This window comes from Scyliorhinus canicula, chromosome 15, assembly GCF_902713615.1.
Source record: "Scyliorhinus canicula chromosome 15, sScyCan1.1, whole genome shotgun sequence".
In the NCBI taxonomy this organism is placed as follows: Eukaryota; Metazoa; Chordata; class Chondrichthyes; order Carcharhiniformes; family Scyliorhinidae; genus Scyliorhinus; species Scyliorhinus canicula.
The window spans coordinates 10,835,309-10,857,652 of record NC_052160.1 but is presented as its reverse complement, the minus strand read 5'-3'; the positions used below and the strand labels follow the sequence as shown (position 1 = coordinate 10,857,652).

Genomic DNA, 22,344 nt, shown 5'->3' with positions numbered 1-22,344 from the left:
TATTAGGCCCACTCATTTATGATAGAAATTATCTTGCATATTATCATGCATATGTTAAATATATCTGGATGTGTTTAAGCAAAGGCATCTGATTTTTAAGGGATCACTTTACGAAAAAGCAGCAGGATGCTAACTGTTTCAAACCAGCTACTTTGTGTGTGTGTGAGTGTGTGTGTGTAACTCTGAGCAAAGCAAGTTATTTTTATCAAACTCTAGTATGCACATCTCAAAATGACCGTTGATATTTTCTGAGGAGGAAGTCTGTGTTTTGGCACAGTAATCTTGAATAATGCTTGGTTTTGTACTGCACTATGTGAAGCGGTGTCAGGTTACAACATGGGCGTTTGTGTGGGATAATCACTGTTAAGGACGATGACAGAGGGGCTGGTTTAGCACACAGCTAAATCGCTGGCTTTGAAAGCAGATCAAGACAGGTCTGCAGCACGGTTCAATTCCCGTACCAGCCTCCCCGAACTAGTCGCGACTGGGGGCTTTTCACAGTAACTTCATTTGAAGCCTACTTGTGACAATAAGCAATTTTCATTTCATTCATGTAAATCCCACTGTTCTACGGCATGTCAGTTTATAGTATGAGTCACCTAAGGTGCAGAAGCAGGCCATTCGGCCCATCAAGTCTGTGCCAACTCTCTGTAGAGCAATCCAGTCAGGCCTGTTTTCCCATTCTACACCCGTAGCCCTGCAAATATACTACCCTCGGAAGTGCCCATCCAATTTCCTTTTGAAATTATACACCACCCTTGTGGGCAATGAGTTACAGTCATTACCACACGGTGAGTATGAAACGTCGTCCTCACTTTCCTGCTTTATGTATTGTCCAAAATCTTAAATCTGTGTTCCCCTAGTTTTGTACAATCATCTGATGTAAACAATGTTTCTTTGTCTGCCCTATCTATAAGTGTCATAATCTTGTAACCTTTATCAAATCTTCCCTTGGCCTCCTTTGCTTCCAAGAGAAAACCCTCAGCTTCTCCAACCTAACCTGGGAGCTAAAAACCCAATCCCTGGAACCATTCTGGTGACTCTCCTCTGCATCCCTTCAAGGGCGTTCCCATCCTTCCAAATGTGTGCTGACCAGCACTACAGATGCAATATTGTAGTTATGGCGTAGCCAGAGCTACTTAAAAAAAAATCAGCATAACTTATTTGCCGTGTCTTATATTCTCAGAGAGATACTGTATAAAACACTTATCCCATTTATGTTTTCATTTAACTTTCCTTTCCCCGCCAAGACCCGCCCTACACTTAGCTACAAGGCTCCTCCAGCCAAATACATGACATATATTTTTTTTAAATAAATTTAGAGTACCCGGGCAGCACGGTGGCCTAGTGGTTAGCACAACCGCCTCACGGCGCTGAGGTCCCAGGTTCGATCCCGGCTCTGGGTCACTGTCCGTGTGGAGTTTGCACATTCTCCCCGTGTCTGCGTGGGTTTCGCCCCCACAACCCAAAAATGTGCAGAGTAGGTGGATTGGCCACACTAAATTGCCCCTTAATTGGAAAAATAATTGGGTACTCTAAATTTATTTTAAAAAATAAATAAATAAATAAATTTAGAGTACCCAATTCATTTTTTCCAATTAAGGGGCAATTTAGTGTGGCCAATCCACCTACTCTGCACATCTTTAGGTTGTGGGGGCGAAACCCACGCAAACACGGGGAGAATGTGCAAACTCCACACGGACAGTGACCCAGAGCCGGGATCGAACCTGGGACCTTGGTACTGTGAGGCAGCAGGACTAGCTCACTGCGCCACCGTGCTGCCATTAAATGCGGCAGAATTCTGAGGTGGCGAGGGAACTGGGTGTTCTTGTGCATGAGCCACAAGTTTAGTCTGCAGGTATAGAATGTAATTAAGAAGTCTAGTGGAACGCTATCCTATATTATGAGATGATTCAAACATAAATGTAGGTTATTATGTTTCAGTTATACAGGCCATTAGTGAGACAAAATCTTGAACATAATATAATAATCTTTATTGTCACAAGTAGCTTGCATTAACACTGCAACTAAGTTACCGTGAAAATCCCCTAGTCACCACGTTCCTGTTCGGGTACACTGAGGGAGAATTCAGAATGTCCAAATTACCTAACAGCACGTCTTTTGGGACTGGTTAAGGGCTGGTTTAGCACAGTGGGCTAAACAGCTGGCTTGTAATGCAGAACAATGCCAGCAGCGCGAGTTCAATTCCCGTACCGGCCTCCCCGAACAGGCGGCATAATGTGGCGACTAGGGTCTTTTCACAGTAACTTCATTGAAGCCTACTTGTGACAATAAGCAATTATTATTATTATTATTATTATTATTATTTGTGGGAGGAAACCGGAGCACCCAGCGGAAACCCACGCAGACACACGGGGAGAACATGCAGTCTCCGCACAGACAAATGACCCAAGCCGGGAATCGAACCTGGGTCCCCGGTGCTGTAAAGCAACAGTGCTAACAACTGTGCTACCATGTCGCCCTATAGAATGTGTGCAGTATGAATATTGTGTGCAATGGTGGTCTCCTTATTTAAAGAAGGATGTAAATGTGTTGGGAGCGTTTCAGAGGAGGTTCACTAGATCAGAACCTGGAATGGGCAGGTTGTTTTATGAGGTTGGACAGATGGGGCTTGTTTCCACTGTGAGGAGTCATTTGACTGAAGTATACAAGATCCTGAATGGTCTTGACAAGGTGGACATGGAACGGATCAGAGGCGGACTTGTACTTATGGGGGCCCCAAGCTCTCCCTCTTTGCAGGGGCCCCAAGTCACACTGCCCTCCAGTGGCCTCCTTCGCACCTCCCGACTGTTGCTCTGCTCATCGCTCACCTCTCGCTTGGGTGGCCGGGGTCGAGCCTCGCTGACCGCGTTGCTCACTGGCCTCTGCTCTCTCTCCAGCCTTGCTGCCCGTTTTGTTGCTGTTCAGTCCTTTCACTCTCCGCTCTGCCTGGCTGGCCTCTGGCTCTGGCCAAATCACCCCCCCCCCCCCTCCCACAGTAGCCGATGCTCCCCCTGACTCTCCGAGACACGGTGCTGCTGCTTGCCTGGCCTTTCTGTACCTCCCGACTGCAGCTCTGCTCATCTCTTGCTCAGGTGGCCGGGCTGCGAACCTCAATGACCCCGAGTGCTCCTCGCTGGCTGCCTGGCCTCTTCTGCTGCTTACCTGGCCTGTGTTCTTGTTGGTTGGTTGCCCATCTTCCTGTCCCAGCCCTGACCTGGAGGTTGAGAGTTGCCCCACATCTCCCTTCATGGCCACTGGTCAGTGCCTTCCCACCTCACTGAAGGCTTTGCAGGCTCACGCCCCGATGTTAGGTCGATGACCTCACTTTTGCCTCCGGCTTCCCGCCAGAAGCCTGGCTGCTTTGCACCTTTACCAATGAAAGTTCAGAAACTTCACACCAATTCAGGAGATCCGTGTCTGACCTGCTCTAAATCTCCACCACTTCTCGATGTCTGGCAAACTGATTCTCCACTATAAAGGGAAGTCCACCAATCCAAGCCCAATGTTATTCTGTATTGCCCATGAGCCTCTCGGCAAATTTAGAGCTACCAAGGCTCTGATGGGTGTCAGCCTTCCTTATCTGCTCCGGTTTTGTATGTTAGTAACTGTGGTGCATTATTCCTTCTCACTCTTTCTTCAATGCTCAACAGTTGGCATGCTCCTTGAAAACCTCTGTTGTGCATTTCCGTGTGACTGCCCTAGTATGATTTCCATCTCACTCATGCAAATAAAGCCAAAGCATCTCCAAACAATGGCTCTTCACCCCTCCTCCAAAGATCTATCCTCAATCCCTGGCAATACCATCAGCATTATGAACTTTGTTCTCAAACATACATTGACAATACACTGCTCTACCCTCCTTTACCTCTAGCCCAACTCTTGTGCAGACAGCCACCCACTCCAATATCCATTCCTAAATGGGTCCTAATATTCTCCACTGAACTTCAGGAAGACCAAAACCATCACTTGCAGCCTGCGGCACAAACCTCTCACTTGATACTCAAACAAGCTGAAGGCAGTTATTGTTGAGTAATAATGGACATACTGAGGTGAAATTAGTATTTATGAGATATTCGCCAAACCATGCGCATTTGGGAATTTCAAAACCACTGTAAAGTGCTTTTGTTTACTGCAAACTAATTTAAAATTATACTTTTTTATTCAACTTTTTTCTATTTTATATAAAATCCAAAACAACACAACTAGAGTCATAACCCCCGTTCCCACCTACCATCCCCTATAACCTGGCCTCACCCTTCCCAAACATCTAACCCCCCTTGCTTAGTTAACAACTTAGTTAGTTGCTAAGAGCCCCCCCCCCCCCCCCCCCCCCCCCCTTAGCAACTAACGGTGACCAGCTCTTTGTAATACACAATAAATGGCTGCCACCTTGGGTAAAACCTCTCGATTGCTCCCCTCATGGGGTGTACTTGACTTTAACAAGGTACAGGAACTCCATCAGATCTCCCAGCCACACGGAGGCTCTGGGCAGAGAAGCTGACCTCCACCCCATCAGCACTCTTCTCTGGGCAGTCAGCAAACCAAGACCTTGACATTGGCCCTCCTGCCCGTCTGCAGCTCCAGTGAGTCTGACACCCCAAATATGGCCACAAAGGGAAAGGGCTCCAGCTCAATTTTCACAATCGTCAACAAAGAAGGAGACCCAGAAACCCACAAGCTTAGGAGGCAACCAGAATATATGCACGTGTTTGGCTGGATCCCCTGCACAGCGCTCGCACTTCATCCTCCACCCCTGCAAAGAACCGACTCATCCTGGGCCTAGTCAGTGGAGCCCGAACACCAAGCTACTGCAGACCAATTTAAATGAGAGAGACAAGGATCACACCGATTTTAATTGTAACTATCATGAGATTTGATTTTTAAAAATAAATAAATTTAGAATACCCAATTTTCCTTTTTCCAATTAAGGGGCAATCTAGCGTGGCCAATCCACCTATCCTGTACATCTTTTGGGATGTGGGGGTGAGACCCACGCAGACACTGGGAGACCCCACAGGGACAGTGACTCGGGGCCGGGATCGAACCCGTGTCCCCAGCAGTGCTAACCACTGCGCCACCGTGCTGCCCTCTGGGTTTGGTTTTAAAATAGACATGAATGCTAACCTTTATGAGGGCTGCAATAATGCCTACATTAAAGCTGAAAGTGTGAAGAAGATTAATGTTCTTGTCCCACAGGCGGAAAGCTCGAGGGGAAATAATACAGTTCCGGGATTTTCTTCACATAATTCAGAGTTTAAAATGCACAGGACACATGCTTACAAATTAGTCTGAATATTTTTAGATTGTTATCTTTGGTCCAACGCAGGTCTTGTACTAGATCAAAACCAGTTCAAACTCCAGTATGATTGCTCCATGTATTGGTTTGTTTGAAGACTAGAGAGATAACAGGCGACTGTTGTCGAAGCAAAGCATGTTTATTGATGGAATGGGCAACACGGTAGCATAATGGTTATCATAATTGCTTCACAGTTCCAGGGTCCCGGGTTCGATTCCTGGCTTGGGTCACTGTCTGTGCGGCACTTTCTCCCCGTGTGTGCGTGGGTTTCCTCCGGGTGCTCCGGTTGCCTCCCACAGTCCAAAGATGTGCAGGTTAGGTGGATTGGCCATGATAAATTGCACTTGGTGTCCAAAATTTCCCTAAATGTTGGGTGGGATTACTGGGTTATAGGGATAGGGTGGAGGTGTGGGCTTGGGTCGGGTGCTCTTTCCAAGAGCCAGTGCAGACTCGATGGGCCGAATGGCCTCCTTCTGCACTGTAAATTCTATGAAATCTATGAATGCAAATTTATTATCATATCCTGATAAAAATGGTAAAATTATGTTTTTGTTATAAAAGTAAGTGCCAAGGCCTCGCTAGTATGTATGTCCTGACTTATTTCCAATTGCTATTTTAATGATGCTCTTTAGTCATATCCCTACATGCGAAGGATATTAAAGCATGCACAAAAACACAAACAAATATCATCCTCGGGAACGGACTTTTTGGGATGTTCGATGTTAAGTGGATTTCCAGTTATTTTGCTTATGTCGGGACAATGTATTGTAGTGAATTTGTGATGCTGTCGGGAAGGTGTGGAGAAGGTGTAGATTTCTAGGGGGCGATTCTCCCAAATAGAGCACAAGTGTTCGCGTTGTCGCGTTTCACGACGGCGCAAACCGGGCCCGGGTACGACCTATTCTGTCTCCCGCAGGGGGCCAGCACGGCGCTGGAGTGGTTCGCACCACTCCAGCCTCTCTTCCTGGCGCAAAATGGGTGCCGCGCCAACCAGCACATGCGCAGTTGGGCCACGTCAGCCTGCACATGCGTGGGGACTTCTTTAGCGTGCCGGCCCCGACTCAACATGGCGTCGGTGTTCAGGGTCCAGCCGCGGGCCCGGAGGGGGGGGGGGGGGGGGGGGTGGGGGAAGAGGCCGGCCCGCCAATTGGTGGGCCCCGATCGCGGGCCAAACCCCATCGGAGCCCGGCACGGGGCTCGGAGAATCACTCCCCTGAACTTCGGCTGCTCCACCTTGAGGTAGAGGTGGGCACTACAAATGTGATTTTTCTAACTAGGCACGACACCCAAATGAAGCAAGCAAGTAAAGTCATCATAATCCCAGATGACCATAGGCTGCTTTTACCTTTTGAGGGGGAGAGCTGACTGGTGATGATTTAATCTGATGATCATCACACCTCGGGCAAGGGGTGAGGTGGAGAAGGTGGGGTCCCCATGAATAACCTCAGCCGGTACAGGAATTGAACCCGCGCCTCTGGCCTCTCTGCTCGCCCAAAGTTGATTTTGCTGGTACCAGGACTAAAAGGTTATTCGTACCAGGAAAGGATGAACGGACTGGGTAACTTTCTTCTCGAAAAGAGAAAGCTGAGGGGTGATCAAATAGTCATCTTTACAATGATAAGTTTGAGATGGTTTCCACATGTGGGGGGAGAGGAAAACTAGAGACCGTCAATGTAAGATAGTCAAGAAGAAACGCAACAGGGAATTCAGAAGAAAATTCTTTATCTGGGGAGTGATGGGAACGCGGAGGTTGCTACCACAGGGAGTGGCTGAGGCAGATACAGTTAAGGCAGAGCTGGATAAACACGTGAGGAACTTAGTGGTTATGCTAATCGAGGGAGAATGGGATCATAAATAGCAGTATGGACTGGTTAGACGTAAAGACCTGTTTCTTTGCTGTATGATGTGCTTAGCAAATTAAATACATTGACAGAATACTAATAGTTATCGATAGTCATGTCACCAGTTTGTATTTGGTCATTATCGATACCTTGTTGGCTGTAAGCAGTGAACGTTCCTTTCTGCTCGTCAAACCCTTGTCGGAGTTGTACATCTAGTTTAGCGTTTAAAAAGAGGGATTGGTCTCTGGTTTGTTGTTTATAAACAGAGGACGGCTTCTCCTGAGAAGGTTAAATGCCCTTTTAAGTAAAACTCCTGCAGGTTTGAAATGTTAAAAGTCAGAGCCTCGTATTCAAGTATCATGAAGGGAAATAAAGGCAGAAAATAACGACACTGGCAAATGGATCTTGAGGTGCTAGTTTCCGCCTGGTATTTTAACTGCTGGTGATTCTGAGTCCAAGTTCTGATATCGCACTGTAGCTGCAATCATTCATTTTTAAATTTATTATTTAGTTTTTTTGCTTTGATATCTGGAAAAGTGAACCGATTTCTCCCGGAGGGTCTCTCTCAATTCTGTCGCCTCTTAAAGTTTGAAACAGGTGAAACAGTGATGGCTGAAATTATTTGTTTGAAAAGCTGCTCTTCTACCTAAACAAATTTGACTTGACGCATTGAATGGATGTTTGGCGTGTCAGCTTATTGCCAAAAAACTCTTTCTTCAAACTTGCCCTAAGGATTGACTTTGTTTTAATAGTGATTCAGAAATTAATCAAAGCGACAGGAAGCCCCATACATATTCAGAACTTTTTTAGATTTATATTTATCTAAATGAAATACAGCGGGTACCTGCCCAAGCATGTATTTGCACAAGTGCTGACTTGGATTTGACACCCAACGTTTCTCATCCTTCACTGGCCAAGCTTCTTCTGTGATTGCTACAGATTTGAGTAAAATGATGGGGTGGCTTTCTGGGAGAAGCATCCAGTCCATTGCGGGATTGTACTTGTGTTGAAAGGAGCTAAACCTCCAGGTTCTGTTCCCACCCAAAAAGCAAGCCGGTAGTTGCCTGAAGAGGAAATGTAGCTTTATGTTTCAAAAAGCATTGCATGGAGGCACTCGCACAGGAGGTCTATTGTGTGGTCTGATGGATGTTTTTATGAGGGATACAGTGGGTAGCACGGACCATGTGAACCGGCTCTTAGAACACGAGTTTTGACCACGTAAAGCCTCCAACCAGGAAGATGGGCTGAGGTACCAGTGGCACCTGATGATCAACACAAAGAGTTATTCTGTTGGAGCTCCCAATCGGTTAACCCCTGCATTGTACCTTGAAGCTCTCAGCTATAACTAGTTGATAGCAGGAATTTAGAAGCATATTAATACCTGTAGTGAAAGAAAGATGGAACTTACATTGATATAATGCCTTGTGTGACTTGGGGGCAATCCAATACTTTACATCAAAATGAATTAATTTTGACGTGTAGTCATTGCTGCAATGAAGGGATAAGTTTGCCAGCCCTGCCATTTATCCTCCGCCTCCGCTCTCATGCAGTAGGTTCTGAAATGCGTTTGTACAAAATGTCCCTCACTCTGCAGATCAGACGTTGGAGCAGCTGGGTGAGTGTTCTTCACCCCTGTACATTTTATATGTTCCATCTTGACGATTCTCACGGTACCTTTTTAAAAAATAAATTTAGAGTACCCAATTCATTTTTACCAATTAAAGGGAAATTTATTGTGGTCAATCCACCTACTCTGCACATCTTTGGGTTGTGGGGGCGAAACCCACGAAGACACGGGGAGAATGTGCAAACTCTACACGGACAGTGACCCAGAGCCGCGATCGAACCTGCGACCTCGGTGCCATGAGGCAGCTGTGCTAACCACTGTGCCACTGTGCTGCATGGCGCCTTTTTAAAACTTAACTTATGGGATGTGGGCGTCACTGGCTGGGCCAGTATTTATTGTCCATCCCTAATTGCCCTTCCGAAGGTGTTGGTGAGCTGCCGCTTTGAACTGCTGCAATCCACGATGTGTAGGTACACCCACAGTGCTGTTAGGGAGAGAGTTCCAGAATTTTGATCCAGCGACAGTGAAGGAACGGTGATATATTTCCAATTCAGGATGGTGAGTGACTTGCAGGGGAGCCTCCAGGTGGTGGGGTTCCCAGGTATCTGCTGCTCTTGCCCTTTTAGCCAGTAGCGGACGTGGGTTTGGAAGGTGTTGCCTAAGGAGCCTCTGAGCAAAGTGTCCAATTTCAAGCTCAATTCTGATTGGTCCCATGGCCGGGGAGTGTTGCCCGTGGCCGGGGAGTGTTGCCCGTGGCCGGGGAGTGTTGCCCGTGGCCGGGGAGTGTTGCCCGTGGCCGGGGAGTGTTGCCCGTGGCCGGGGAGTGTTGCCCGTGGCCGGGGAGTGTTGCCCGTGGCCGGGGAGTGTTGCCCGTGGCCGGGGAGTGTTGCCCGTGGCCGGGGAGTGTTGCCCGTGGCCGGGGAGTGTTGCCCGTGGCCGGGGAGTGTTGCCCGTGGCCGGGGAGTGTTGCCCGTGGCCGGGGAGTGTTGCCCGTGGCCGGGGAGTGTTGCCCGTGGCCGGGGAGTGTTGCCCGTGGCCGGGGAGTGTTGCCCGTGGCCGGGGAGTGTTGCCCGTGGCCGGGGAGTGTTGCCCGTGGCCGGGGAGTGTTGCCCGTGGCCGGGGAGTGTTGCCCGTGGCCGGGGAGTGTGGGCCCGTGGCCGGGGAGTGTGGGCCCGTGGCCGGGGAGTGTTGCCCGTGGCCGGGGAGTGTGGGCCCGTGGCCGGGGAGTGTGGGCCCGTGGCCGGGGAGTGTGGGCCCGTGGCCGGGGAGTGTGGGCCCGTGGCCGGGGAGTGTGGGCCCGTGGCCGGGGAGTGTGGGCCCGTGGCCGGGGAGTGTGGGCCCGTGGCCGGGGAGTGTGGGCCCGTGGCCGGGGAGTGTGGGCCCGTGGCCGGGGAGTGTGGGCCCGTGGCCGGGGAGTGTGGGCCCGTGGCCGGGGAGTGTGGGCCCGTGGCCGGGGAGTGTGGGCCCGTGGCCGGGGTGTGTTGCCCAGGAATTCACTATGTCTAGGGTTTGTGGGTAGGTGCCTGACAACTGGAGGGAAGGAACTTTCAGATTAAAAATTTATTTGGCATTGCAGTCCATATCCATACGATAAAGGACCCTTAATAAGCCCACCATTGGTCACCCAATACCAAAAATAATAAATTTGTAAGGGAGAAACATATTTGTGCAATTTGAAGAACATTTATTTCAGCCCAGTACTCCGTGTGCTGGTTGATGCCTGCCAACTTGCTGAGAGTAAGCAGGAAAGGAACAGACCATCAGGAGGATTCTCCGCCGTGCCACATTTCTGCCTCAGCCCACCGGCGGGATTCTCTGTTACGCCGGCCGGTTAATGGGGTTTCCCATTGTGGGGCAGCCCCACGCTGTTGGGAAAACCCCGGGCTGCCGGCAAAACGGAACTTCCCGATGGCGGAGAATCCAGCCCCGTGAATTTCTCAGCATTTACTGATGTTGCTTGTGGCTTTGTCATCGAATGATATCACTGTCACTTGACCAGTCCTCAAAGTGTGTGTGTGCAGCTGGTATAGAAGCTTTCTCCTAATGATTACAATTTTAGTAAAGTGATGAATCATTGAAGCGTGGAATAGGGAAGTATTCCTTTCGAAAGTGTCGTCTGTAAAGTTTTCCTCCCCTTCTAAATTGGCATAGATTTTTTTCAAAGTCAAATGTCTTTCATTGTCTCAAACACTTGTGCCACACCCTTAATGAATTTGTTCTGCCTTTCTCTGGGTCATGTAAATAGGATTAAGCTGCAGTTGGATTTGACATACCTCCTCTTGTAAGCAATTTGCACATTCTGTGCATTAGTGATTTTTATTCCAACAAATGCAGTGTAGGAAAGAGGGGTCCTATTAAACACATGAAGCTCTTCTGGATTGAAGCATTAGCCAGGAAAGCATAAACATTAACAGATGTGCAATGGAAACATCTGAAACCAAAATATTGGGCAGGCTGAACTTCACCACGTTACATAAAACTTTGTGAGCCTTTCTCCTGTTTGCTTAACTCCGAGTGCTTAATCCATTTGTCTGATCCTCAACAATGAGCCCCACCTGTTCTGCTCTTAGTGTGTATGTGCGTAGTGTCTGCCCCAACCACTAGTCAGTGAATAGGATCAGGAGCCCAGGCCGATTTACTAACCCCTAGTCCCTTTTTCCAGCCCATGGCTAACTTTTAAATCTCAACCACTGCCCTCAACACACCTGGGAGCTTTCTGTGCAGTGACGTTCACAGCTGTAGTGTTCCATAGTTGTTACCTGTTATTAAACTGCGAGATTTGGGAGTCCGCTGCCTATTGGGTTTGGGAGGGAAGTGTATGCTTTTACCTGGTGTATCAACATGGAACTTAATTTTGGGAATATGCACCGACGATTCCTATTCTTCATCCCTGAGGTTCTAGTGCTGTGATTAGTGGGAATCCAGGAAGTTAGTAGACATAAATGGCCTGTACAGCAAAGCATTTCTAGTCATCTTAAAATTGTGGATGGCATGGTGCCACAGTGGTTAGCACTGCTGCCTCACAGCGCCAGGGACTTGGGTTTGTTCCGACCTTGGGTGACTGTGTGGAGTTTGTACGTTCTCCACGTATCTTGGGTGCTCTGGATTCCTCCCACAATGCAAAGATGTGCCAGTTTAGGTGGGTTTAGGGGACCGGCAGGGAGTGGGCTAGGTTAGAAGATCTCTCAGAGGATTGGTGCAAACTTGATGGGCCAAATGGCCTCCTTCTGCACTGTCAGGATCCTATGGACGTCCAATAAGGGGAACAATAGCACAGTGTTCACGTTATTGGACTGATAATGCAGAGGCACGAGTTCAAATCCCACCACAGCAGCTGGGGAACTTAAATCCAATTAATTATATAAGTGTGGAATAAAAAGCTCTCCGTCAGTAATGGTAACCGCGAAACCTCCGGGTTGTTGGGGAAAAAACCCATCTGGTTCACTGATGTCCTTTAGGGAAGGAAATCTTCCGTCTTTACCTGGTCTGGCCTACATGTGACTCCAAACCCACCTCAAACAGCCCTTTGAAATGGTCTTGCGAGCCACTCGATTAAGGGAAGTTTGGGGACGGGCAGTAAACGCGGGCCCATCCAGAGGCACTCACTTCCTGTGATTGAACTTCACCATTGCGGGGCCGTTCTAGGGATTTTCCTCTTTAAAGAGATCGGCTTCCTGGCACGTATCTATACAGCTTTGAAAAAAGATGTTTATGTTCACAGAGGATTATGTTGTAAACTGGTGATTGATGCCTAGTTTGGCTGTACGATGTTCTGAATGAAAACAAACCAGCTCCTGATTCTGGTCTCTGAATTCCTGCTTCAAGTCGAATGTGCGGTGTTGTCCTGATGTAGCCAGCACCATCTGCTGTACTGTTAGGCTGTGATACAGATTTGAAGACTTTTGAGCAGAAGGATAGGTTTTCTAACATCTTTCACAGTCCCATAAAGTTCACTGATATCATGAAAACGAAATGAAATGAAAATCGTTTATTGTCACGAGTGAGGCTTCAATGAAGTCACTATGAAAAGCCCCTAGTCGCCACATTCCGGCGCCTGTCTGGGGAGGCTGGTACGGGAATTGAACCGTGCTGCTAGCCTGCTTGGTCTGCTTTAAAAGCCAGCGATTTAGCCCAGTGAGCTAACCAGCCCCTGGTTGGTTAATATCATTAATGGTGTTGCTTCATCTAACTAAATAATGGCTTAGTTTGGGGGGGGGAAGAGATCAAATCTATGAAAAGTTGCTTATGTTTGCATTTTCCAAGTTTTCAGGAGTGTTCCCTGATGGTGTAACTTCTAGATTACCAGCCAGAGGCACAAGTTCTTGGCTTTTCCGCTGTTCTGTTGTCTGGTACAATCATAGAATCCTTCAGTGCTGAAGGAGGCCATTTGGCCCATCGGGTCTGTACCAACCCTCTGAAAGAGCCCCCTACCTAGGCCCACGACCCAGCCCTATCCCCTTAACCCCACCCTATCCCCTTACCCCCACCCTATCCCCTTACCCCCACCCAACCTTTGGACACTAAGGGACAATTTAGCATGGCCAATTCACCTAACCTGCACATCTTTAGACTGTGGGAGGAAACCGGAGCACCCGGAGGAAACCCATGCAGACACGGTGAGAACGTACAAATCCCATACCATCTATCTGACCCCTGTGTCCTACCTGCTCAAAATGCATGCATGACGGCCCAGCAGTTCCCCGTGGCACTCCCTGTTTGAATAATGATAGGTCCATATCTACAAAATAAGCTCTGCTGTTCTCTCCACTGACGCAGATCGATCTGCTGAGTATTTCCAACAATTGTACTTTTGTTTCCGGCATTGGTAGGTTTTTTATTTGCATTTTTTTAATAAAACCGACTTTATTTGCATTTAATTGTTGTTACAAAGTGGAGTGCGCACACTCATAGATATCCTGTGCTGTGGCTTAGTGCACGGACACTGCTCCAGAAAGGAACAAAGTGGGGGGGAGGAATGTTTCACGTGAGAACCTAAGTGGGAGATCTTGCATGGCATCCATGTTCTATTGTTTTAGATCCATGTTGAAGTAATTCCTTTTGGCAAATGCATATTCCTCATTCTTTATATTTCTCTGATAACAGGTTGCCCTGCTGGATGTTGACATGTGTGGTCCGTCCATTCCAAGAATAATGGGGGTGGAAGGTGAACAGGTAAGAGTGAAGTTGCTCGTCGGGATGGGGAGTTAATGTTTCAGTTACTGGGCTGTTGGTTGGTAGAGTGGGGGGGGGGGGGGGGGGGGGGGGGGGGGTTGTCCTGTTGTCGTTTCACATTGTTTTGTTTAATGAAGAAAATTTTAAAAACCGAATAAAAATATTTAAAAAGAATGAAATTGCGCAGTGGTGAATACTGGGGCTTTACTGTGCGTTGTTTCAAAGGGACAGCTGTGCAAAATTCTAGTTGTAACATGAGGTTAGTGCATGCTAATTTTATTTTCACTTACAGCATGTGAACTCCACTGGCAAAGGCTGTATTTATTACCCTTGCGATAGGGGGTGGTGAGCCATGATTCTGACAACTGAGAGGCTTGCTGGGCTATTTCAGAGGCCAGTTCAGGGCCAACTGCCTTCTTGTGGGTCTGGAGTCACATATAGGCCAGACTGGGCTAAAGACAGCAGATTTCCTTCCCTCCGGAACATTGGTAAACCAGATGGGCTTTAATGACAATCTGGTAGTTTCACAGTCACCATTTAAGGATCGTTCCCTCTTGTCTGCCTCGATCTCTATGGTGGCACAGTGGTTAGCACTGCTGCCTCGCAGCTCCAGGGATTCAGGTTCAATTCCGGCCTCGGGTGACTGTCTGTGTGGAGTCTGCACAATCTCCCTCTGAGTTTCCTCCGGGTGCTCCGGTTTCCTCCCACAGTCCAAAGATGTGCTGGTTAGGTGGATTGGCCATGATCAGTTGCCCTTGGTGTCCAAAAAGGATAGGTGGAGTTACTGTGTTATGGGGATAGGGTGGAGGTGTAGGCTTAAGTAGGGTGTAAGGGCCAGTGCAGACTCGATGGGCTGAATGGCCTCCTTCTGCACTGTAAATTCTATGATAACCACCGTTCCCATCATTATAGACACATTTGTTTAATTAACTGAATCTAAATTCCCGGCTGCCATGGTGGGTTCTCTAGCCCAGTAACATAACCACTGTGATACCGTTCTGGTAACTAGGTAATTAACAATTAAATGGGAATGTAATTATGAGGTGGCTAGGAGCTGGGGGACTCTGCACAAGCTTAATTTTACTAGGTTGGTGGAGCAGATGGAGGAGGAGTTTAAAACGTGGGACATGCTGCCGCTGTCGTTGGCGGGTAGAGTACAGTCCGTTAAAATGACGGTGCTGCCGAGGTTTTTGTTTTTGTTTCAGTGCCTCCCCATTTTCATTCCGAGGGCCTTTTTTAGGAGGGTTAATAGCAGCATCATGGGATTTGTTTGGGCGCACGGGACTCTGAGGGTGAGGAGGGTCTTTTTGGAACGGGGCAGGGATAGAGGGGGACTGGCGCTGCCCAACCTCTCTGGGTACTATTGGGCAGCTAATGTCTCGATGATACGCAAGTGGGTAATGGATGGGGAGGGGGCAGCATGGAAACGGATGGAGATGGCGTCCTGTGGAGGCACGAGCCTGAAGGCACTGGTAATGGCGCCGTTGCCGCTCCCTCCAACGAGGTACACTACGAGCCCGGTGGTGGCGGCTACCCTCAAGATTTGGGGGCAGTGGAGGCGACACAGGGGGGAAGTGTGGGGCTTGGTGGAGGCCCTGCTGCGGGGGAACCACCGGTTTGTCCCAGGGAACATGGATGGCGGGTTCCTGGGGTGGCACAGGGCGGGCATAAGGAAGTTGGGAGACCTGTTCATTGACGGGAGGTTTGTGAGCCTGGGTGAGCTGGAGGAGAAGTTTGCGCTCCCCCCCCCCCCCCCAGGGAATATGTTCAGGTACCTTCAGGTCAAGGCGTTTGCTAGGCAGCAGGTGGAGGGGTTCCCTTCGATGCCCCCGCGGGGGGTAAGGGATAGGGTGCTTTCGGGGGTGTGGGTCGGGGATGGGAAGGTGTCTGACATCTGCCAGGTGATGCAGGAGGTGGAGGAGGCGTCGGTAGAGGAGCTGAAGGATAAGTGGGAAGTGGAGCTGGGGGAGCAGATTGAGGAGGGGACATGGGCGGACGCCCTGGAGAGGGTGAACTCCTCCTCTTTATGTGCGAGGCTTAGCCTCATCCAGTTCAAGGTACTGCACAGGGCTCATATGTCCGGGACGAGGATGAGCAGGTTTTTTGGGAGTGAGGACAGGTGTATTAGGTGTTCGGGGAGCCCAGCGAACCATGCCTATATGTTTTGGGCATGCCCGGCACTGGGGGAATTCTGGCAGGGGGTGGTGAGGACGGTGTCGAGGGTGGTAGGGTCCAGGGTCAAGCCAGGCTGGGGACTCGTGATATTTGGGGTTGGGGTGGAGCCGGGAGTGCAGGAGGCGAAAGAGGCCGCTGTTTTGGCCTTTGCGTCCCTAGTAGCCCGGCGGAGGATCTTGTTGCAATGGAAAGATGCGAGACCCCGAAGCGTGGTGACCTGGATCAATGACACGGCGGGTTTCATTAAGCTGGAGAGGGTCAAATTCGCCCTGAGGGGGTCGGTACAAGGGGTCTTTAGGCGGTGGCAGCCTTTCCTTGACTTTCTGGCTCAACGATAGGGAACTAGATCAGCAGCAGCAGCAACCCGGGGGGGGGGAAGAGTTTCAGGGGGGCATTGTTTATGTTAATTTAATTTATTGTTAATTTATTTTGTTGTTTATTGAGTTTGGGGGGGGTGGGGGGGGTTCGTTATATGTGTTGCTATGGGTGCCGGGGGGGTGTTTATTATTGTTATTGTTATTATTATTATTGGTCTGTTATACAGTTTTCAAAAATCTCAATAAAAATTATTTTTTTTAAAAAGGGAATGTAATTATGAACATTTTTTCTTCTAAACAGCTGGTTACTGCAGTATCAATAATATTGAATATGGTTGACCGCGTTAAACTCCCAAGTCCCATTTCTATTTTTTATTTTCTGTGTGCATGTTCCTGCCCTAATGTAAAAAAGCCTTTGAGTGCACTGAGCTGGGTGGGGAAATGGAAAATGAGTGGTTTGATTGGAATGATTTATTTCCTCTGGGGAAGCCCCCCCCCCAATGCAAATTTTGTCATCATTGTACCTCAAACCAGAGCTAGCATGAGGTGGGCTGGAACTGCCAGAGAGTCCTCTGACGGGAAAGAAAATAAGACTTGCATCGATATGGCATATTTATACAGGACTGTGCAGGATCTCTGAGCTTCCCAGAGAGCGTTACAGCCCAGCAAATACTTCTGAAATATTGTCACTGTTGCAATGTCAGAAATTCCTTTGGTTAGTGGGCAGCACGGTAGCATGGTGGTTAGCATAAATGCTTCACAGCTCCAGGGTCCCAGGTTCAGTTCCCGGCTGGGTCACTGTCTGTGCGGAGTCTGCACGTCCTCCCCGTGTGTGCGTGGGTTTCCTCCGGGTGCTCCGGTTTCCTCCCACAGTCCAAAGATGTGCGGGTTAGGTGGATTGGCTGTAATAAATTGCCCTTAGTGTCCTAAAAAATAAGGTTAATTGGGGGGGGGGGTTACTGGTATAGGGTGGATACGTTGGCTTCAGTAAGGTGATCATTGCTCGGCACAACATCAAGGGCCGAAGGGCCTGTTCTGTGCTGTACTGTTCTATCTTATTGAGTGTCCAGGTCGTGTAGATTGGCCATTGGATTCTTACTAAAAGGCAGCCAGGCCACACGTGTGTCTCTGTGCCACACATTTTGTCTGCTTTTACAAAGATTATTTTCATGAATTTGGTTAGCATCAGAATAACATTTACAGAAGACACTTTAAACATTCTAGAGTTTACAGTGTAGAATTTACAGTGTATTGGAATGTCCGAACGGGTATAGTTTGACCGTTAATATCACATTTCCTGGCTCTGCACGCAGGGCCCTTTATTCCTGTGCAGGTTCCTGGTTGTGTCATAGTGACTACTGTAGCACCCTGCCCAGAAAACTCTTGATCGTACGTGTCCCATTTATCTGGGCAATAGTTATCTCTAAATCAACATCATTAAAACAGATTATCTGGTCAACATTATTACATTCTTACTGTGGGAGTTCCCTGTGCACAACCCTCCAACACCTCAAAAAGTACTTTTAATTGGGTGTTTGCAAGACATTGTTTCTTTCAGTTCTGAAAGAATAGGTTAATTGGAGCGAATTGTCAATAATTTGGCATTGAACTGTCGATCCTTACTGCTTCTGGTAGCAGTGGAAGGTATTGACAGCTTGGCATCGCCATCTGCTGCCCACCGATTGTACTGCAGCAGATCAGAAATGCAGGATGGATGGATGGGCTAAGGCTTCACAGAATGTTTGGAGGTTTAATTCCGTAACTAACTCCACTCATATTTTATGACCACATTTTGTAATATTTCTACTATTTCTGGTTTCTCCTTTCCTACAGAAAACTATTTACTAATAAGCATCAGGAGTGTATAATTAATGGTATTTTTTTAATGGTTCTGCTATAGTAGAAAGAATAGTTTGTTGTGAAAATGTTGTTTTGAATTTGTAGTTAGATGTCTGAAATGGAGTAGATATTTAAATTGGTTAAACTCTAATTTAGTGGATTAGGTTGCAAGCTGATTGACTGCACAAGCCCCAAGACAAGGAGTGGTTTGTGGTCAAACTAATTTTATATATTTGAAGGCAGGAAAAAAAAAGATAAAATTACGGTATTAAAAAAAAGTACATAGTGCAGCTGGAGGTAATCCTTGTGGCATGAGGTTGGTTTGGATAAAGAAAGTCCAGTGGCCCATTAGATCTCATTCTCTCAAAGTGCCAACACGTCGCCCCAAAACAGCGGTTAGCTGGGTCGTTGATATGTCCAGTATACTGCATTCAGCCACCTTTTTACTTCTGTTTGATCACTTGCTATGTAAACAATTGCTCTCTGGCACTTTGATTTAACAATTCTTAACTTGTGCCTTGTGTGCGTTGAAAGTATTTGTCTGGATCTTTAAGGATGAGACGCCATCTACTTTCTGTATCTTGTTCAGTACTGCATAGGCCTCTATTGAGTCATTTCTCGAAGTTTCAAAGCTGGAGATTATCATAGATTATCATAGAATTTACAGTGCAGAAGGAGGCCATTTGGCCCATCAAGTCTGCACCGGCTCTTGGAAAGAGCACCCTACCCAAGGTTAACACCTCCACCCTATCCCCATAACCCAGTAACCCCACCCAACACTAAGGGCAATTTTGGACACTAAGGGGAATTTATCATGGCCAATCCACCTAACCTGCACATCTTTGGACTGTGGGAGGAAACCGGAGCACCCGGATGAAACCCACGCAGACACGGGGAGGATGTGCAGACTCTGCACAGACAGTGACCCAAGCCGGAATCGAACCTGGGACCCTGGAGCTGTGAAGCGATTGTGTTATCCACAATGCTACCGTGCTGCCCTTTTTTTCTGCAAACAATGTTTGCAGAAATGGACCTCATCATAAGACCAGGAGCAGAATTAGGCCACTCAGCCCATCAAGTCTGCTCTGCCATTCAATCATGGCTGATATTTTTCTCATCCCCATTCTCCTGCCTTCTCCCCATAACCCCGATCCCCTGATTAATCAAGAACCTGTCTATCTCTGTCTTTAAAGAGCCCATCAAGTCTGCTCTGCCATTCAATCATGGCTGATATTTTTCTCATCCCCATTCTCCTGCCTTCTCCCCATAACCCCGATCCCCTGATTAATCAAGAACCTGTCTATCTCTGTCTTTAAAGTCACTCATGGGTCTCCAATATAGCAAGGATGCTTCCCTGTGCTGTGACCAGAGCTGGGCAGAGTATCTATGTTTTCCTGATCACAGGAGTGTTTAGCTTCAGCATAACTCCTGGGCACTTGAACTGGATGAATGAGGCAACATAACCTAGCATCCTGTTTACTGAATATTGCCCCATAGAGCAGAGTAAACTTCAGATCAGAATGTGTCTTATCCTTAAAGGTCCATCCCACCCATTTACTTTCAACATGACACTTGAGTAGCCGGACTTGTACATTAAATATACCTGTGAGCCTTCGCTGCGATATCTCTGTGCTGCAAGGTCTCATTTTTGATGCCAAGTTATAGAACATAGAACAGTACAGCACAGAACAGGCCCTTTGGCCCTCAATGTTGTGCCGAGCAATGATCACCCTACTCAAACCCACATATCCACCCTACACCTGTAACCCAACCCCCCTTTAACCTTACCTTTTTTAGGACACTACGGGCAATTTAGCATGGCCAATCCACCTAACCCGCACATCTTTGGACTGTGGGAGGAAACCGGAGCACCCGGAGGAAACCCACGCACACACGGGGAGGATGTGCAGACTCCGCACAGACAGTGACCCAGCTGGGAATCGAACCTGGAACCCTGGAGCTGTGAAGCATTTATGCCAACCACCATGCTACCGTGCTGCCCGTTATGTTTTGTGAAGTTACATGGCAGAGCTGCTCTGTCTAGACTGATCGATCAGTCGATGCCAGAATCTTTCAGCTACTTCAGTAACTTCAGTTGATTTGCTGTCCCAGTTTCTGAGTTCTGGTTGGCTTGTTGTGAACGTCTCCTGTAGTTTACGTGGTCCCCTGGCCTGAAATAGTATTTGAGATCTCGGCTTACTTAGTTGGTGGATCCCACGCAATCTGTTCCGGTGTGGGAATCCTGGTTACCCGATGATGTGCAGTCCTGAGAAGTGAGTGGACCAGTCTGCTGCCCGCCCCTTGCACTGTTGGGGGGGGTCAGCTCAAGGTCATCGTTGGCAGAGAGCATGGAGCCAAGTCTAATTGACCATACATACTCTTAGGTGTAAATGGAGACCTGGAAAGAGCAGAGAACATTGCAACAAAATCTAGAAAGCTGTATGGAGCGACTGGCACTGTGATTAGCACTGCTGCCTCACATCCAGGGACTCGGGTTCGATTCCGGCCTTGGGTGACTGCCTGTGTGGAGTTTGTACTTTCTCCCCGTGACTGCGTGGGCATCCTCTGGGTGCTCCGGTTTCCTCCCACAGTCCAAAGATGTGCAGGTTAGGTGGATTGACCATGGCCAATGCATGGGGTTGCGGGGATTGAGCCTGGATAGGGTGCTCTTCCGGAGGGTCAGTGCAGCCTCGATGGGCCGAATGGCCTCCTTCTGCACTGTAGGGATTCTATGACACAGAGTCCCATTGAAGTGAGTGGAAGTTTCACGTGTTATAAGATCACAAAATGACTAAACAGATAGTTATGGAATGATGTAAAATTAATAAGATGGTTAAGTACCCTGTGCATGGGCCCGTCCTGATCAGAAAATGGGGACCCCCTACAAAAGTCGCCAAACTGTTGTAAAGTCTCCACCCATGTACTGCAAGGAAGGGGCCCTGCAACTCGAACCTTGACTGGCTTACATGTGACTCCTGCACCCCAGTGTATAGTATATTCTTGATGCCCTATGAAGCAATCGAGCAAACCCTTGAGTTGTACAGTCGCTACACAGTAGTGAGAAGAATATCGGAAGAGGCCATTTTCCAGTGACCTCGGGAATAATGCCAGGGTGGCTCTCGAGCAAGCTCGGCCTCCTGAATCCAGCAGAGTCTTCTCTGGAAACGGGTGCCTAATTTGGGAGAGCTGGCCCAACAGACTAGTCCAACAGCTTCCCGATATTGTCAGAGCTCAACTCGCAGAGTTCCATCCAAACACCCACAGGCTCACAAACCTCGGTCATAGAGAGTGGTGAGGAAGAGCAGCAACATTGTAACATCACCTCCCAGATCCCCCACCAAGGCAGACCCCATCCCGATTGGACATGTGTTCTTCATTGTCACTGGATCAAATTGCAGGAGTTACTGCCTAATGCTGTTGTAGCAGCAGCAGCATCACTGAGAGCAGGGCAATGGTTCAGATAGGTCCCACACCAGCACCTCACCAATCTCAAATAAACATTCCTCCTTGCCAGCAATACCCACATCCCAAGAATGATGTTATGTGAAATGTATCATTCAGTTCTAATCCTGCTGTTTTTACACTCCATTGATGTTAGGTGAGGTAGGAATTCTGTATTTCTGTTTTATAGTCACCAGTAATATTTCTGCATTAAATTAGGACAGTGAAACCTTTCCTTTCCTGGAGCAGTTTGTACTGTCTGTGTCATGTTTTATACTGCATTCAGCTCCACGTTCATGGCTATAATACTTGGTTCCATTTCTCTAATTGCACTGCAATGTGGTAAACTGGGCTTATTTGTTCATTGTTCCCTTCCCTGGGTCTCCAGGAAACGACCCTGTAGCTGACAACAGGAAAGTACTAGAGAGGAAAAAGTAGACAATTCACCAACAAAAGGCAGCACGGTAGCACAGTGGTTAGCACTGTTGCTTCACAGTGCCAGAGTCCCAGGTTCAATTCCCCACTGGGTCACTGTCTGTGCACATTCTCCCCGTGTCTGCGTGGGTTTCCTCCGGGTGCTCCGGTTTCCTCTCACAAGTCCCGAAAGACGTGCTGTTAGGCAATTTGGACATTCTGAATTCTCCCTCTGTGTCCCCGAACAGGCGCCGGAGTGTGGCGCCTATGGGATTTTCA

General features: G+C 48.2%; 1 protein-coding gene across 1 annotated transcript in view; it reads left to right on the top strand.

Annotated features, from left to right (window-relative positions):
* nubp1 (nucleotide binding protein 1 (MinD homolog, E. coli)) overlaps positions 1–22,344 on the top strand; it is a 64,364-nt gene that overhangs the window by 28,346 nt on the left and 13,674 nt on the right. Inside the window, exon 4 of the mRNA XM_038820574.1 lies at positions 13,811–13,879. Coding sequence (XP_038676502.1) covers positions 13,811–13,879 — 69 coding nt within the window. The remainder of the gene's footprint in view (positions 1–13,810; positions 13,880–22,344) is intronic.